Consider the following 18,663-nt stretch of genomic DNA (forward strand, 5'->3'; position numbering starts at 1 on the left):
TGTCATATAGTAATAATATAGTGTACTACAGTGTAATATAGTATAGAATAATAAAGTATAATAAAGTAATTAATTAGCTTTCTGATAAGATGGAGTCAGATGCATCATTCCCACCCCTTGTCCGAGGGAGAAAGTATAGTGTAATATAGTACTAGGGTAATACAGTATAGAATAATACAGTATAATAAAGCAATCTCTTTGCCCAGGATTTTCTCCTGTGAAGCTGAGAAGCCTGAGCTTCACCTGTGTTTGCTGATGGTCTGGAAATTATTTATCCAACATGTGAGTTGTTTTAACTTAATGGCCAATCATGGCCAGCTGTGTCAAGGCTCTGAGGAGTCACAAGTTTTTATTATTCATTCTTGTTAAGCCTTCTGTCTGTATCTTTCTCTTTCTTTAGTATTAATATAATATAATATAATATAATATAATATAATATAATATAATATAATATAATATAATATAATATAATATAATATAAATAATACCATAGCCTTCTAAGAACATGGAGTCAGATTCACTCATCTCTCGCCTCATCCTGAGGACCCTCACAAACTCAACAGATCTTTTCTCTTTCAGTGCCTCAGTTTCCCATCCTGGGCAGTGAGAAGACAGAGCAGGTCCAGCACTTTGTGATCATCCCTCACACAGCAGCACTTCTCAGGGGAACAAGGCCATGTGAGTCATGAATGGATGGTCCTGAGCTTCTCCCTCTGCATTTCCTCATCATTCCCCATGGGTACCTCTGCCTGGAATGATTCCTTCTTCCTTTGCCTGCCTACAGACAGGATTTTTTGTTTGGTTTACTTTGGTGCTGATTTCTTTGCTCTGTGGGTGTTTTTGTGGACAGGAGTTGGCTTAGGGCTTCCCTTCACAGCTTCTGCTTGCTCCATTTGGGAGTGCTTTGCCCACAGCTGGGCTCTTGGAAGCATTTCTGTCCTCCTGGCAGCTGGGGGTTGATGTGAATGTGAGCCAAAGCCTCCCACAGCCTGAACTTCCCTGGCTCTCATCTGAAGTTGGGTTGCTCTGAACTTCAGATGTCCCGGAGGGAGGCTGCCTGCGCTGTCAGCCCACTCAGGAGGAGAAACAGAGTGCAAGGAGCATTTCCCACTGCTCCCTAAGGCAGCACAAGGGTTTTTCTTTCTTTCTGTGGTCTGTGGGTGTTTCAGTTGTCACCTGGGCGTTCCCCTGACTGCAGGAAGTGCCTGTGAGCACAGACCTGACATGTGGGGGGAGAGCAGATCCTCAGCAGCTAACCCTGCACCCAGGATGGAGCCACCCCTTCAATGCCAGCTCCTCTTGGTCAAAGGCTTGGTGACACCACCAAACAATGACACTTGGAGGGCACTGGCACCACGCACTTCCAGCCACTTCCTTCTCAATGTGCTCAGCCCAGCCTGCTCTAGACTTCCTCCCTTTGATCCAGCAGATCTCCAGGCATCCCCAAGAGGCTCCTGGTTGGAAGCAGTGTGATCCTGGTCTGACAGTCTGTCTGATTCCTCCCAGATGGAGCCAGCAGAGGAACAAGATGCAGGAAACCACACCCTGCTGAGTGAATTCATCCTCTCTGGGTTGTCCAGCCACCCAGAACTCCAGCACCTGCTGTTCTTCACAATCTGCTTCATTTACAGCATGACTCTCATCGGGAACCTCCTCATCTGCATGGCCACAGCTCACCCCACCCTCCACACGCCCATGTACTTCTTCCTCCGCGTCCTGTCCTTCCTGGATATTTCCACAGCCTCAGTGGTCGTCCCCAAGATGCTGGTAAACATCCTGTCAGAGGACAGGAGCATCTCCTACCTGGGCTGTGTCACACAGCTCTACTGTGTGGTTTCCTTGGCGTCCACTGAGTGGTACCTGCTGGCAGCCATGGCCTACGATCGCTACGTGGCCGTGTGCCGCCCGCTGAGGTACCCGGCCATCATGAGCACCAGGGCTTGCCTCTCCATGGTGCTGCTCTCCTGCTGCAGTGGCCAGGTGGTGTCGGTGCTGCAGACAGCCTGGGTGTTCACCCTGTCCTTCTGTGGGCCCAGGAGGATCAACTACTTCTTCTGTGACATCCCGCCGCTGGTGCTGCTCGCGTGCACGGACACGTCGCGCTACGAGCGGCAGCTGATCTCAGCCACGGTGCTCGTCATCTTCACGCCCTTCTGCCTCATCCTGCTGTCCTACACCTGCATCATCTCCAGCATCCTGAGGATTTCCTCTGCAGAGAGCAGGCACAAGACCTTCTCCACCTGTTCCTCACACCTTACTGTGGTAACGCTGTACTGCGCCAGTGGGACTTTGATTTACTTACAGCCAAAATCCAGTAATTCACAGGAGGCTAAGAAAGTCCTGGCTCTCATATACACCACTGTCATTCCCACTTTAAACCCCCTGATTTACAGCCTGAGGAATAAAGAAGTGAAAGAAGTACTAATCAGAGGGATGGCTATGTTAATGAAGAAATAAAGATTTTCTTGTCCATGAATGTGTGGATTAAAAACCTTATTTCCAATTTTGGTGAGTTCTGATGGTTTACTAGCTCAGGGGAAACTACAGGCACAAAGTTCTGTTTCACACTTGGAAATATTTTGCCTTTATTCTTTGCTTCAGAAGCAAATTATTTGGAATTTCTATCTCCATCTCTTCCTTAGGAGTACAATATATATACCAGACATTTCTTCTGAAGCAGAGCACTTCCCATGTCTAATTCAGGTATCCAGGCTGCAGCTCCTCACTTCCATTGCAGGAGTTCTCCTGACCCTCTTACTGAAGAAATACTTTTAAAGTGAATTTTCCAGGCTAAGCACACACTAATTGATAGGGACTTCCATGATTTGCTCTGCCTTTTTTCCCCCCCTTTTATATGTTTTCCATTCCTTCCGGCAGAAAAGAGATCCACTGAATGACAGTAGTGAGGAAATCAGTTGACTTCTTTCAGAGCCTTGTGTTTTTCATTTAAGGTGTGGGGAAAGGGAAGGAAAGGAAGATTAACTGATGGCCATTCCTTATTTCCAGCAAGAACTCAGCATTTAATGCCATGCAGTGCCCACACCCTCCAAGCACTGCGGAGTCTGAGCCATGGGATAAGAACATTCTGCAAGTCCCAGCTGGAGAAATTCATCCAGGCATGAAAAGAAGCATTTCCAGAGGATTAGCTGAGCCAGAGGATTAGCACACAGAGAAAAGGGCTGCTACAACCTGGGAGTATTTATTTGGGAGGGTTTTGCAGTTTATTCTGGATACAAGAAGTGCTCTGGCTTGGTGAATAGCCTGGGCCAGAGCCTGCAGCATTCAATCTGTGCTTTCCATATTGAGGTCAAGAAAAAGAAATCTTCACTACCAATATGGCCATGCTGACCTCTGAGGTCTCTCTGTTTCATCTGACTGGCCATAAAGGCAGAAAAGGGCACTAAAATTGAGTCTAATGTTCTTTTTTTGGTTTAGCTTGCTTGTAAAAGAGGAAGGCAATGTAAGACATCTCAGATGAAGTCATTGCCTGACTTCAGAAACTTCACAACAACGAGTTAATGACAGAGTGTTAATTGCATTTGGCAATGTTGTTTCTTAGACTCCTCTAGGGAACTTAACTTGTCTCTGGATTGTTGAAACACTTTTTCCTTTATAATTGGAACACTGGAGAAAGAGTTAATGAAACTTCATTTACATTTCCACAGACTTTGCTTCTGGGAGCTGATTTACTTTTACCTCTCTAAAAACAGAGAATATTTTTTCTTGTTTTATTACTCAAAAAGATAACACTGAAAAAAGCATTTCTTTTAAAAAATAGTTTAATCACTAGTATAATAACAGTAGTGTTAATCACTTTAAGGGACATTGCATTCCAAATGGTTAAAGCTTTTAATTTGCCTTTTTAAAAGATGTTTCAGACTCTGGTCCAAGGAGAAAGAGACATCCACAATAACTCATCCATCTGGAACAAACCTTTTTTATTCCTGCTGCAGTGCCCTCTCACCAAGCACTATCAGCACCTTTCTCTTTTTCCTGAATTCATCTCTTCTGTTTCCACATGTGCATGAAGGATGCCCCAAACAGAAACGGGGGTGGTAGGAAACAAGGCAGGTTTCTGGCTGCTGTAAATCAGAATTTCACCTCTAGCAAGGAGCCCTGATTTTTGGTCCCTAAGGACCACAGCCATGGGTTTTGCTAGAGCTGAGCTCACACTTCCACCATTCTGTCTCCTCTATTAAAAAGGGGAAATTCTGGTTAAATTATGTCATTCAGTGCATCACAGCTTCAAAAACAGAGCAGGGCAGAAGTTTGTGCCTGGATTCATCTCCCCAGCCCCAATATGTGAACTATTGATTCTAGCACTTTTATGGAAGAATGCATTTTAAAAAATAGTTTATTTTAACACATTACTTTCTTTCTATTAATTATTTTCAGAAGTCTGTGTGAAGGGGTATTTAATAACTAATTAATTCACTTTTTCTGGCAAAAATTGCTACTGATTTAAATGGGTTGCTGAGCTCAACATGCTGCCACAGTTTGTGGGTCTGTCAAATCACCTCCTGCCATGGGTGCACTTGATCTCCTTAAGGAAGCTCCAAGAAAACAGCTAAATTAGTCATTGATTCTTGATTCTTCACTTTAGAACCACATAATGAAGTTTTAGCATTGTTGGAATGTTCTTCTTTAGTTCAGCTTATGACAATAAAGGTCAGCGTTGAGTTTAATTTTTTATTTGCATTACAAGGGAATTATTAACATACATGTATCTATGTAGTATAGAATGGAAGGGAGATAAAGAGAGAAAGAAAGAGAGAAAGAAAAAAAAGAGAGAAAGAAAAAAGAGAAAAAGAGAGAGAGAGAAAGAGAAAAAAGAGAGAAAGACAGAAGAAAGAAAGAAAGAAAGAAAAGAAGAAAAAAGAATTGTTGGATTTATTGAATTTTTGAATGAATAAATGATCTGGAGAATTCTAGCAATGCCTTCTAGAGACCACATGGTTCAGGAATTATATAAGTTACAAGAAATAATAATTACAATAAATAATTACAAATAAATTCACGCATCTTACAGCTTTAACTAAGGCACCTGAGTTAGCAGTCCAGAGCCATAGCTGATGCCACAATTCTATAATTATCCCCCCTGCAGCCAGAAACAACCAACACACTGAAGAGACAAAGAAAACTTTATTTAATGTAATATAGTATAGTTTATTAAAGCAATTGTTCAGCATTCTGAATCAATAGAGTCAGATACCAATCATTCCCAGAGTCAGGGGCACCCTACATTCTTTTATGCAGGAAAACCAGTGATGAACATAGTTTTGTCATGGGAACGCCAGATTTGACGACTTTGGATCTACTGTCCGCTCTGGTTTCTGTTTTCCTGCTGACAGAAACATTTTGCCCAGTGTTCTCCTGATGGCCTTTTTCATCTCAGTGTTTCTGAGTGTGTAGATCATTGGGTTCAGCATTGGAGTGACCACAGTGAAAATGACAGAGGCCACCTTGTCCCCAGGGGATTTCTTATAAGGCTGGGCATAGGTGAGGATGCAGGGGATGAAGGTCAAGCTCACAACAGTTACCTGTGTTCCACAGGTAGACAGAGCTTTGCCCTTCCCTTCTGTGATGCACGTCCTTATCTTCAGCAAGATGCCAATGTAAGAAATAATCAAGATTACAAAAAGGCTGATGAGGATCACTCCACTGTTAAACACCATCTGCAGCTCAGCCACGCGAGTGTCAGTGCAGGCCAGTTTGATGACCTGGGGGATATCACAGTAGAAATTGTCCAGTACATTTGGGCCACAGAATGGCAGCTGCAGGAGAGGGACAGTTTGTGTAATGGAATGAAGAAATCCACCCAGCCATGCAGCTGCCACCAGCCCCGCGCAGGTGCTCCAGTTCATGATGGCCCGGTAGCGCAGGGGCTCGCAGATGGCCACGTAGCGATCCACCACCATTGCCAGGAGCAGAAACACCAAGGCACCTGCAATGAAATGGAAGAAGAACATCTGGAGGAAACACTGGTGGAAGGAGATGACTCTGTGCTGGGCGAGGAGGCCTGACAGCAGCTTGGGAGTGTTGACTGAGGAATCACTGACGTCAAGGAAAGCGAGGTTGGCCAGGAGAAAGTACATGGGGGTGTGGAGGTGGTGGTCCACAGCCACAGTGGCCATGATGGTGACGTTCAGCAGCCAGGTTAGCACATAGATGAGAAAGAAGATCACACAGAGACAATACTGCACCTTGTGGCTCTGTGTCAGGCCCAACAGGACAAATTCTGCCACTGTGGTGGTGATGTTCTTTGATTCCATTCTTTATCCCTGCACAAACAAGAGCAGTAAAGATGAGTATAAATGGGTGTTGGACTATAGAATTATTAGAACACAAAATCATAGAATAATTTATGATTAATCCAGGAGGGATTTCTGGAAGTCATCAAGTCTCACAAATTCTGTGAACTGTTAAAGTATATAACCAAACAAAACAAAACAAAGCAAAACAAAAAAACAAATTCCCTTACATTCAGTGAGAACTTAGGATGTTCCAGTTAGTCTCTGTTGCCTTTTCATCTTGTTGCTCTACATCTCCAGGAAGGCTCTATCTCCTCTGTATCCTCATCTCATCAGCTAGTTATACACAGAAATCAGATTTCCCCTCAGCATTCTCTCCTGTATGGGTGAACAAACCCAGTTCTCCCTGGCCTCTCCTTGAATGCCATGTACCCAGCCCAGTGATTAATTTGGAGACCCTCCAAGGATGTCAGTCCAGTGTATGTATGACTGTCCTTCTTGTCCTGGAGTGCTGGCCTTGACCCAGTCCTGCACTGAGCAGGGCTGGGATCAGTTCCCTGCACTGGGCAGGGCTGGGATCAGTTCCCTGCACTGAGCAGGGCTGGGATCATTTCCCTGCACTGAGCAGGGCTGGGATCAGTTCCCTGCACTGGGCAGGGCTGGGATCAGTTCCCTGCACTGAGCAGGGCTGGGATCAGTTCCCTGCACTGGGCAGGGCTGGGATCAGTTCCCTGCACTGAGCAGGGCTGGGATCATTTCCCTGCACTGAGCAGGGCTGGGATCAGTTCCCTGCACTGAGCAGGGCTGGGATCAGTTCCCTGCACTGAGCAGGGCTGGGATCATTCCCTGCACTGAGCAGGGCTGGGATCAGTTCCCTGCACTGAGCAGGGCTGGGGCTGGGATCATTTCCCTGCACTGAGCAGGGCTGGGATCATTTCCCTGCACTGAGCAGGGCTGGGATCAGTTCCCTGCACTGGGCAGGGCTGGGATCATTTCCCTGCACTGAGCAGGGCTGGGATCATTCCCTGCTCTACCTGGCCAGACCTTTGCTGGCAGAGCTGAAGCTGTCCCCTTCTATGACAGAGGGACACATTCCCATCTCCTGTTCAGCTGCTTGTCTGCCAGGGTCATTATCTGTGGAAGAGATTTGACAGCAATTTCTGTGAGCCAGAGAGAAGTTTGAGAAGAGGATTCATGTTTACCCCTGAAAGAATTTCCTACCAAGGTCATTGACATAGAAACCAAGAAAGAAAGAAGGATAAATAAGAGAAACCTGCAACTGTCTATTCCAATGAGCACTTTGTCTCTGGTGACCACTGAGGAAAGTGTAAACTTATGAGATTTGTAAGAATGTATAAAAAACATGCATGCCATAATAAAACTGGGTTTGAAGCCTTCTGAAAATGGAGTGTTGCTTTGTACTGTCTCTATCTCAGCTATGACAATTATCTACAAAGCTGCTTCCTGGCCTCTGGCCTCTGCTGATTGCACAGGCCTGTCCTTTCCCAGAAGCAGGATGAGATATTTACTTATGTCAGACTTTATAACGTTCACACCAACCTATTTCTCCCAACTGTCCCTACAAATACCAGCCCTGCCATCCAGTGTACTGACTCCTTTCCCCCATTTTCCTCTCCTCAACTCCTATCACCACATGAATTTGTGTAAAGTCCCTCTCTATTTCTTTGCAGGCCACTTCCTGGTGCAGGAAGGCTGCTGAGAGGTTTCCCCAGAGCTTTCTCTTCCCTCCACACATTAAATAACCCCAGCTCTGTTCTCACAGGGGAGGTGCTCCAGCCTCCTGACCATATCTGTGGCCCTCCTTGATCAGCAGGTCCATGGTCCATCTGTGCAGGTCCATGTGCTCCTTTAGCTTGGGGCCCAGAGCTGGACACCATTCTGCAGGTGGGGTCACAAGAGAGGGGACTTGGGGGTGGAATTATCTCCCTGGACTTGCTGGCTTTTGATGCAGCCCAGGGTTTGATTCGTTTCTGGGCTGTGAGTAGATATTGACAGGACACACTGAGTTTTTTATCCACCAAACACCCTTTAAGTCCTCCCCTTCAGGGCTGCTCTCAATCCCTGCACTGCCCAGCCTTGGGATTGGCCTCACCCACGTGCAGGACCCTGTGCTTGCCCTTGCTGAACTTTCTGAGGTTTGCCCACCTCTGTCCTGCCAAGGTTCCTCTGTAGGGCATCCCTTCCCTCTGGAGCATCGACCACAGCACTGAGCTGGGGGAGCAGCACCTCTGCCTGGAATGCACCTCACCCAAAGCAAGGACTTGCAAGTTAGGCTGGGCTGAAGCTTATCCAGGGAGCTGCAGGGGCTCTCTGTGTAAATACAGACAGAAGAGTCACCCACACAGGACCTGCCTTTGCTAATCCTCCACTCCCACCTTTGGGCTGGCTGGGCAGGTAAGCCCACATTAGGCCAGGTGATCTGTGCACTAAAAAATAAGTCAGGATAGGGGAGGTGGCTGTCTCAGCTCCCATCAGAGTCAAGGAGTTTGCAGAGGGAATGGGAATGTGCTCACCCTAAAGGTAACATCACTGTGGCCATGCTACTCCTCCTTATGGCTCCATGGACAGCTCAGTCTCAACCCCAATTTCTTGCCAAGTTCTGGTCTTCCCTTATGTTAGATTATTACAAAGATCTCTGCATCACAGTGCTTTTTCAAACCTCTTTTCAGTCAGATAAATGGCATATGGATAAATGAGTTAAAAATCACAGTGTCTCAAGTTTTAGAAAATGAATGTTGTAATATTCAGTGAATTTGGAGACACTGTGGGGAAGTTCTAAGAGAAGATGGCAGCTGCTCACCTGCACCCACAGCCCAGGATGACCAGAGCCATTTCCCTGATGGGAAGTTACTACCTCTACTTGGCTGCTGAAACAAAAATCCAATTTCTTACAATAAACCACAACTTTTTTATTTTCCCCTATAAACTGTTACACTTCCCAAAATGGAATTTCAGAGAATTGTAGAAACAATATCTTTCTGCACATTTTCATTGCCTTTGGTGAATACTCTGCAGGGATACTGTAATTTTTTTCTATAACAGTTTCCTCCTTAGTGTCAGTGAATAATTCCATTTTAAATCCTTACATATTTAATCCTATTTTCTGCTTGAAAATTGCAGATTTTTTTTCCACAGACCCAAAAAGGAAAACCACTTTTGGTAGGAAATCACATTTTCTAACAATCCACAGTTAACGCTGTGGATTCTTTGTTCTCATTTTCCATTACAAAAATAGTATTTTCACAGAAGCTTGGGGGAGAGAAAGAGCAATTTGCTTTCAACTCTAATCCAACCTTTCTCTTTTGCCTCAGTAATCCCCCTAACACAAAAGTGAGATTGAGCTCCAGCAAAACCTGAAATACAGAAATGCTGAGACAGGTATGATTCATGCCTGCCTTCCCTCAGACCTCTCCCAACACACGGGGAGTGTCTCTGAAGCTGACTCTGTTAAGATTATATATTTAAAAGATAAACAAGCATTTTCAGGTCATTTCCTCTTTCACAATATAATCATTGCCACAGGCAGCATGTGGAATTATTCATCCTTCCAGTATTTTTGGCAGAAAGAGCAAATACCTTCAGCAAACTCCTGTTTCTGTGATCCAACTTCACACAAGCTACAAGAAGTCATTCTCAAATTACAAGATAAAACAGCACAGCTCTACTCAGAGGAGATGATTGCAAACCTACCTCCAACAGAAGACTCCAACAACCTTCCCTTATAGGATTCATGATGCCTTTGTTAAGGGAAATGATGGGATTCAAAAAGAAAGCAAAATCCCAAATCACCTTGCACTTCTGGTCATTCAAAAAAGAATAACAATAATATAATTAGCAAAACTAGATTTTCTCACCATGGGGCTAATTAAAAAGTTCTTGTAGTGCTTCATGTCATGTGCATCAGGACACGTGCAGATGAAGGAACCTTGTGATAATTGGAGCAGAACTAAAATGGGAATTTTCATGGCAGTGTAGTCACTCCTCCCATGTGCAAGATGAAAAAATGCAAATTATAACTCCCAACCACGGACTCAAGTTATAACTCTCACAACTTGCTGCCTGGAGCTTGTGTTCAACTGTGCTTTGAAATAAAAAAGTTCAGTCATTGCTACAGGATTGTTTATCAGTAATGCCTTCAGGGCAGTGATTAAAACACTTCTCTGCTCCTTTACAAAGTGAATTTTTCTGGTTATACAATAAAAACTTGGTCTACACATACACAAAGGGGCACAGGTGCCCACCAGCAGGTAGAGAAACCAGAGAGAAACCTAACCAGAGAAATGGACACTGATCCAGCTCTTCAAGGGTTGTCCCAGGAGATCCAACAGCCCCTGGCTGGGTGTGGGACCTGTTCCAATGGGTCAGTGGGAGCAGCTGTGGGGTCAGCTCACAGCCTGAGGCAGAGTTAATGCCCAGGAGATAAAGGACCCATTATGGGATGGAGGGAGAAAAGCATCTGAGATAGCTCCAAGGTTTGCTAGGGATGTTTAGGGGAGGAACCACACTTGTCTGGCCATGCCCTGCTGCTGCTCAGTGCAGGATTTCCTGCCTGGGTAGGGATCTCTATTCTGTGTGTCCATGTGTCCATGGTGCCACTGGCCTGCTCGGCCACCTGGGCACACTGAGCCATTGTCACCCAGCACGCCCAGGTCCTTCCAGCTTTCCAGGCCCTCCTCCCTGAGCCTGGAGCACGGCATTGTTGCAGGGTGATGCCATTTCCTGGTTCACCTATCCCAACCCCCCAGGTGTGCCAACCTCTCCTTTCCCCTTTGCCCTCCTGCTAAGAGCTGCCCATCAATCTTAACATTCCAGCAGGGTCGTGGTGTGGTTGGCAGTTCAAAGGTGCCCCTCAGGTCTGGGCTCATGGGCCTGTCCAAGTGTCTGTATCCCCTGAGCCTTCCCCTCCTCACACCTGGTTGGCCCTCACCTGTCCCTTCCCCTCACCTGTCCCTTCCCCTCACCTGTCCCTTCCCCTCCCCGTCCCTTCCCCTCACCTGTCCCTGGGCTTAAAAGCAGATGGGACCATGGGTCTGGATTCTGTTGGGAGCTGTTACAAGATTCAGTCTGTCATCCTGGAATAAAACTCGGGATTAAAACTCTACAATAGAATCCTCTCCTTTCTCTTCACCGTCCCCTGAACCTTTTCCACCAGAGGTAAACTGAGTTCCTATTTTGCCTGGATTTGTTGTGAGTGCCCAGCTGCAGCACCCAGCCGGCCAAAGGTGTCTCTGAGGTGAAAACACCACAGCTGCCGCCTTTGGTCCAGCAGCCAGGGTCAGACAGAGCCAGGCACATCCCACCCAGAAATATTGGGATTAATATTTCATAAAATGCATGGATTTGCTGTGACCCAGGTGCAGGACCCAGCTCTTGGCCCTGATGAGCCTCCTAGCACTGGCCTTGCCCCATGGGTCCCCAGACCCCTCTGCACAGCCTTCCCACCCTCCCAAAACCACCACCCAGGCTGGTGTCTGCCAGCTTACCAAGAGTGCACTCCACCCCCGTCACTGTGATATTTTATGAAAAATCCCTTTGCCAGGATTTCTTCTCCTGGCAAGATGAGAAGCCTCAGCTTCTCCATGTTTTGCTCCTCTGGAAAGTGATTTGGAGAATTGTTTACACAGCATGTGAATTGTTTTAACTTAATGACCAATCCCAGTCCAGCTGTGTTGTGACTCTGGTCAGTCATGAGGTTTTATTATTCATTCTTGTTTAGCCTTCTGATGTCTCCTTTCTCTTTCTTTAGCATAGTTTTAGTAGATCATTTTCTTTTAATATAATAAAATAATAAATCAGCCTTCTGAGAACTCGGAGTCAATCTCATCTCTCACCTTGTCCTGGAACCCACACAACACCACAATTGTTGACTACAACCCCCCCATCCAGATCACTGGTGAAAGACACAAAAAAGGACTGGTGCCAGTACTGAGCCCTGGGCAACACCAGTTCTGATGGGCCACCAGCTGGGTTTAACCCTTCCCCACCCGTACTCAGCTGGCCAGGCTGGTTTGTACCCAGGGGAGGGAATGCCCATCCAGGCCAGGAGCAGCCAGGAGAGCACTGTGGAAAATTGAGTCAAAGGTTTTACTGAAGTCCATGGTTCAGTGGAAATTAAGGGGTACAAGGAAGGGAAATACCAACTTTAATTAGGGAAATCAGTGTCTTACAATTAGTGAAAGAATGTGTAAAGCAGATTAACAATACAAATGGTGCAGAACTACCACTGCTACAGAAAACTCTGAATTAAGCCTTGCTGTCCTTAATACTGTGTTGCAACTTAGCAGTCAGGCCAGAGCCAGCCCCAAAGCAAGGCAGCAGTGCAGATCACTCAGCTCTGCCAGAATGAGACCCAAACTCCAGGGTCAGCCTGCTCACAGATGTCACACAGATGTCCCCAGTATGTACTGAGCAAAGAGACAGGAGGGTCATCTACACTTCACCAAGACTGATCCTTCAGCTACTCTGACTACAGCATGGCATAAACCAGGAATGAGTGGACTGCTGTTGTTGTGGATGGCAAAGAGTAGGTCTTTATCTGCCTCAAGTGCCTTTTAACAGAATCTTCTAGCCCCAGCTTACATCACAACAGGAGAATTTCTCCAGAAGTACTGCTATAAATAGTACTGCTCTGTGGACTTCACACCCTGCAACCCACTATGGGATATGGAAGTGGGTCAAGGGAAGCATGTGGATACATTTTCTGTCACTGTGAGGTGATGAAACTGCAATTTGCTGTACAAGGGAAGAGGTACTGCTTCCCCAGGCAGAGCAGGCAGCTGGGATATCCTCAGTGCCCAGGGAGGGAACATCTGAACACCAGCACCACCTCATGGGATCAGTGAAAGAAAACCACCCTGGTCTGAGGTGAGCACAAGGAAGGCAACAGCTGAAATGCTCCTCTGGACTAAAGCTGAGACTAAAGCTCACACAGGCATGTACCACCCAGCTTTCCTGAGCTCAAGCTTAGATGGGCACTCAACCAAGGCAAAGCAGTCCAGGGGCCACAATCTGATTGTCACCCTTTCCTCTAGAGGCTGGCAAAGCAAGGTTCTCCCTCATCCCTGCCACAGCACAAGGGGAATGGAACCCTGGAAGGGTGTAACTCTTTGGATTAGACTCAGCTGAAGGTACTGACACATCAACTTGCTACCAGCCACAAGAGAGGGTAGAGTCTCCCAGCAGTTTGTATTCAGCACCCGAAGATGCATCTTCTCCCACAACCACCAAGACCAAGAAAGAGACTTTAGCTCTTCTGCTTTGCCTGTCATCATGGGGAAAAACAGGAAGGGCAACTTCCAGTACCATGGAGGAATTCCAACAGCATTAGGACCTGTTTCCTGCTGCCACATCTCTCAGGGGAGAAGACATGACACCCCCAGCTGCTTTGCCAGACCATGCAAAGGGAAGATGGGCAACTCCACAGTCACAGTCCTGTGAGGGGCTCCTGCCCTTCCCCAAATGCAGGTGATGTTAACATTCAGGTGGCAGTAAGAGGGATGATTCCTAAACTGGGGATGCACACAGTGAGATACGGGGGAAAGGACTGCTCACCCCCTCTGTATGTGGATGGGGAAGTGGCAAGGGGCAGGGCTCCCCTCTTTGATGGCCAGCCACGTGAGCTCACACCATCAGGGCCCAGCCCAAGCAGGGAGGCCTCAAGCCACAATGTCCTTCAGAGCTGCAGGCAGCTCAGGGAAGATGAAGCTGTAGCCGCTCTCCAGGGTGCGTTTGGGCAGCACCCTCTGTCCCTCCAGCAGCATGGCTGCCCTCTCTGCCCCAAACACGGCCCGCACGGCCCAGGCGGGCACCGGCAGCAGCGCCGGCCGGCCCAGGGCTGCCGCCAGCTCCTGGGCAAAGGTGCCATTGGAGGTGCCAGGCGAGGATGGGGCAACGCCGTTGAGGATGCCTCGCACAGACTCCTTCTCCAGGGCGTGACACACGATCCCAGCCAGGTCCTGGATGTGGATCCAAGGGAAGGGCTGCAGTCCAGAGCCCATGGGGCCTCCGAGGCCCAGGCGGAAAGGCAAGAGCATCTGAGAGATTGCGCCGCCATCGCGACCCAGCACCACACCTGTGGGGACAACAGAGTGACACCAGGTGCCCCTGCCAGAGGGCAAAACCCCCTTCACACCCACACCTACCAGCAGGAGAATCCTTAAGGGGCTGACTGGCTGGAACAGCACCCCAACAAGGAGAGACAGAAGAACTGGTGCCCTTTACCCAGCTCTTCCCACTCTTGCCCCAGCAGTAAAGCAATCACCATTAATAAGCATGATGCCCCAACTCACCTGATCTCACCACAACACCACGAGTTGGGCTCCCAGGTATGAGAGCTGCAGCCTCCCACGAGCTCACCAGGCGTGAGAAGAAGTCAAAATCCCCTCCTGCACTGTCTTCAGTGTACTCAGCTGTGGGGCTGGGGCGGTAAAAACCTGCAGGGTGACAGCAGAAAGGGGGTCAGGGTTGAACAGGCACACCAAGCCCCCCCTTCCCCATCAGACCATCTTCTCTGCCTCCAGGAGCCCAGAACTCCTGTGAGGAAAGGCTGAGAGAACTGGGATGGTCAGCCTGGAAAAAGAGACCAAACTGCAACCTTCCAGTACCTGAAGGGAGCCTACAAGAAAGCTGGAGAGAGACTACAAGGGCCTGGAGTGCCAGGACAAGGGGGAATTGCTTCAAATTGAAAGTCAGTTTAGACTGGCTGCTAGGAAGGAAATCTACCCTGTGAGGGTGGGGAGGTCCTGGCACAGGGTGCCCAGAGCAGCCCTGGCTGCCCCTGGATCCCTGGAAGTGTCCAAGGCCAGGCTGGATGGGGTTTGGAGCACCCTGGGACAGTGGAAGGTGTCCCTGTCCATGGCAGGAGGTGGGACTGGATGGGCTTTAAGGTCCCTTCCAACCCAGACCATTCTGGGATTCTGACCACTCCACCAGGGATCCCTCACATGAACAGCACTGGGTCTCTGATGGCAATGCTGGCAAGTTTTTGGACTACAATGTGCTCTACAGGTTCAGCAGGATGCACTAACACTCAGGCAGCCCCAAAACTCAAACAGGCCTGCAAGCAACACACTGAGGTGGCTGGAAGGTGCCTGCTTCAGTATTGGGCATCCCAGAGGATAAACCATGGCAGCTTTAATGATAAACCTCAGGTTTAAAGACTGCAGCAAGCAGGAAGTTGGAGATTATGCAGAGGGCTTCAGCTGAGGCCTTACTGACATAAATTGATTCTACAAGATGCCTAAAGGCTTTCACAGGAAAACACAGAACTGCCCTAGACAAAGCACAGGGAATCAAATTCCTCTCCAGCAGCACTAAAAGCTTATCAAGGCTTGCCTAAACACAGTGACACTGATGGCAACAAAGCTGACATTTCAAGGCAAGAAGGTGCTCCTGAGGAATTGCGTTTCTGTCTGCAGGTAAGGCCTCTCCAGGTCAGCATGAGTGCTGTCTTGGCCAAGCCCAACCAATACCTACGCCAGTGACGAGGACCCAGGCACGGGGAGGCTGCTCAGCAGCAGCGATGGCTTTGGCCAAGGCCTTGGTGGTCTCCACCCGGCTGCTGACGACCTCCCTGCAGAAGGCATCATTCCACCTGGGAAAGGGAGAGCCAGGGATTAAACACCTCACAGGACACCCCAAGGAGCACTGCCACCAAGGGGGCCCCGGCCAACACCAGCTCACAAGCTCAGGGTGATGCCTCAGGTTTTGGCTTTTCTATTTTTCAGGTTCTGTGCTGCTTTAGTGGGTGGGTCTGGGCTTCACATCAGGGCATGGTGAGCTCTGTGCACAGAGCAGGGAGACAAAACAATTCCTGCTCAGCTGGGGACCAAGGACAAATGATCCAAATCTCAGCCCAAGAGCATAAACAGCTTGGGCTGAAGAGAGAAAAGCAAGCAGGATGGGGCTTCATGGGTTAAATCTGTGATGGACAATTAATTCCAATATGCAAATGGTGCAGAGCTTATAAAAGTGAGAGATCCCGTGACCAGTGGGGCATTTTGTCACTATTTTGGGTGCAGCCCTGGCTGGGCCCTTGTGCCCAAGGTGGATCCATTGAGGCCTCCTAATAAATCCCTGCTCTATTCTTTAGCTCTGTTCAGTCTCTGTTCTAGGCCAGGCTTAACAAGGCATTAAGGAGAGGTCACAGGAACTCCCCTCACCCCTGAGCAAAGGGAGGACACGTCATCTTTCAGCACAAAGGCAGGGGAACTTTGGGAGATGGTGGCTCTTCACTTTCCTTGCAAGACTGTGGGGTTTGGACTGGCTTCAGACAAAGTCAGCAGAGGAGCTAGACACCAAAGCTGGTGTTCTTCCCAGAAGTCAAACTCTGGATGTAGGCATGCCACCCAATGTCCTTTTGGAAATGTGGAACTAATGGTTCTGGCCTCCAGCTGTAGATACAGGAGGAAACCTTTCTTCCAAAGATCTCTCAGAACCTACCAGGCCCACAGAAATGTTCTGGTTACTTGAGGGTGCAAATGTCAACAGCTGGTTAACTCAAGAGCTTTGTGGTCATGTTGTTTCCTCCCTTTCCACATTCCCTGACAACACTGGCCTGTCTTGCCTCCACCTTGTCCCAACAGCACTATGGAACATCAAGTTACCTGCGGAAAGGGTTGAGGACATTTTCACCAGCCAAGTTGACCACAGCTTCGCACTGGGGCAGCCCGGAGTGGGACAGCTCCTCCTAGGCAGGAGTGACAGAGACATCACACATCATGCCTCCCCTCTGCTCAAGCCTTCCCTGCAAATAAGCAGAGCAGGCTCCCAAGAACTTCAGCCATTTTCTTCCTGACATTTGGAGAGACAAGCATGAATGGATAAGGCTTTGCTTCTTGGTGCTACAGCAGTTACCCATTCCAGTGACTGTGACCCATTTAACACCCAGCAAAAGGACATCCAGAGGAGCCAGACCTCCCTTGGCAGGGTCCCTCCATGCCATGGAAAGCCAGGGCACGCAGCCTGGTTTCTCAGCCCTCAGTCACATTCCCCCTGCTGTGACCACTCTCAGCTCATACCCAGCTGATCCGATCCTTGCCCCCTCTTCGCGACACATGGGTCACTTGGTGCCCTCGGCTCCGCAGCAGCTGGGTCAGGGCTCTGCCCACGAAGCCTGTCCCACCACCTGGTGAGAGAGCCAGACAGACAGACCGTCAGGGCTGTGTTCCTGTGCCATCACCCCTCTGCAGCACAGGTGGCCCGTGCCTGGGGCTGCATCACCGCAGCACCGCCCGCGCACATGGGCAGCCCCCATACCCGGGGGGGAAGCGGCGGCCTGGCTCCAACCCAGCGGGCAGCACCCACAACCCAGGCCCGCCTGGCCCTTCCCCAAAACTCCGTTCTGCTCAACACTCCCGCTCCCTCACGGGACCCGCTCCCTCACGGCCCTCGTTCCCTCAGGCCGCAGCTCCCTCACGCCCCACTCTCTCCGGCTCCCGCTCCCTCAGGGCCTCCGCTCCATCAGGGCCCCCGCTCCCTCACGGGTTCGCTCCCTCACGGCCCCCGCTTCACACCTTCAGACCGCCGCTCTCTCAGGCCACCCCTCCCTCACGGGCCCCGTTCTCTCTCAGACCTCCGCTCCCTCACGGGCCCCGTTCTCTCTCTGTCCGCCGCTCCCGCTCCCCTAGGCCCACACTCACCCACCACCACCCGCATTGCCGCGCCGCGCATGCGCCGCGCCGCGCCCCTCACGCGTGCGCGCCGCGCCGCGCACAGCGCCCCCCAGCGGCGCGGAGGCCCTTAAAGGGCCAGCGCATCCCAGCGCCGGGGCCGTGCCCGGGAATGGGCAGCGAACCGGGCTGGAACCGGGCTGGGGACACGGGGGGAGTCCCAGGGCTGAGGGGACACTCAGGGAACGGCCCGGGGCTGAGGAAACACTCGGAGAACGGCCTGGGACCAAGGGGTCACTTGGGGAACGGAGCAGAGCGGGGCTGAGGGGACACTCAGTGAACGGAGCAGAGCGGGGCTGAGGGGACACTCGGGGAACGGAGCAGAGTGGGGCTGAGGGGACACTCGGGGAACGGAGCAGAGCGGGGCTGAGGGGACACTCAGTGAACGGAGCAGAGCGGGGCTGAGGGGACACTCGGGGAACGGCCCAGGGCTGAGGGGACACTCGGGGAACGGCCTGAGGCTGAGGGGACACTCGGGGAACGGCCCAGGGCTGAGGGGACACTCAGTGAACGCAGCAGAGCGGGGCTGAGGGGACACTCGAGGATCTCCTGGGCCCCTGTGCCTGGCTCGGAGCTGAGCAGGGCAGCACCCGGACACAGCAGCCCGGGGAATTGTCAGGGCTATTGATCAGTTCGCTAAAAGCGCAGGAGTGAACGCCCAGAGAGGCTCTGGCTGCTCCGTCCCTGGCAGTGCCCAGGGCCAGGTTGGACAGGGCTTGAGC

The 18,663-nt window shown here is 49.7% G+C and overlaps 3 protein-coding genes across 7 annotated transcripts; 1 reads left to right on the top strand and 2 right to left on the bottom strand.

Annotated features, from left to right (window-relative positions):
* The first annotated feature begins 1,497 nt into the window (after positions 1 to 1,497).
* LOC118696639 (olfactory receptor 10A5-like) lies at positions 1,498 to 2,457 on the top strand. The gene has a single exon (XM_036398872.1). It carries the CDS (start codon positions 1,507 to 1,509, stop codon positions 2,455 to 2,457), a length of 951 nt encoding a protein of 316 aa, XP_036254765.1. The 5' UTR covers positions 1,498 to 1,506.
* A 2,771-nt stretch (positions 2,458 to 5,228) lies between these two features.
* LOC118696496 (olfactory receptor 4D1-like) lies at positions 5,229 to 6,272 on the bottom strand. Its single transcript, XM_036398650.2, has one exon. The coding sequence runs from the start codon at positions 6,270 to 6,272 to the stop codon at positions 5,283 to 5,285; it is 990 nt and encodes a 329-aa protein (XP_036254543.1). The 3' UTR covers positions 5,229 to 5,282.
* A 6,111-nt stretch (positions 6,273 to 12,383) lies between these two features.
* On the bottom strand, positions 12,384 to 17,942 carry SDR39U1 (short chain dehydrogenase/reductase family 39U member 1). 5 transcript variants are annotated; one of them, XM_036398992.1, is made up of 6 exons: positions 17,912 to 17,942; positions 17,291 to 17,397; positions 16,877 to 16,959; positions 15,743 to 15,864; positions 14,561 to 14,704; positions 12,384 to 14,343 (listed from the first exon to the last, which is right to left on the bottom strand). In XM_036398992.1, exons 1-6 carry the CDS (start codon positions 17,940 to 17,942, stop codon positions 13,928 to 13,930), a joined length of 903 nt encoding a protein of 300 aa, XP_036254885.1. In that variant the 3' UTR covers positions 12,384 to 13,927. The 5 variants fall into 5 exon arrangements, with proteins under 5 accessions (XP_036254885.1, XP_054373422.1, XP_054373423.1 ...); XM_054517447.1 differs by lacking the exon at positions 15,743 to 15,864 and having other exon boundaries at positions 17,912 to 17,932; XM_054517448.1 differs by lacking the exons at positions 15,743 to 15,864; positions 17,912 to 17,942 and adding an exon at positions 17,845 to 17,871.
* Between the last annotated feature and the right edge of the window lie 721 nt (positions 17,943 to 18,663).

This window comes from Molothrus ater, chromosome 27, assembly GCF_012460135.2.
Source record: "Molothrus ater isolate BHLD 08-10-18 breed brown headed cowbird chromosome 27, BPBGC_Mater_1.1, whole genome shotgun sequence".
Lineage (NCBI taxonomy): Eukaryota > Metazoa > Chordata > Aves > Passeriformes > Icteridae > Molothrus > Molothrus ater.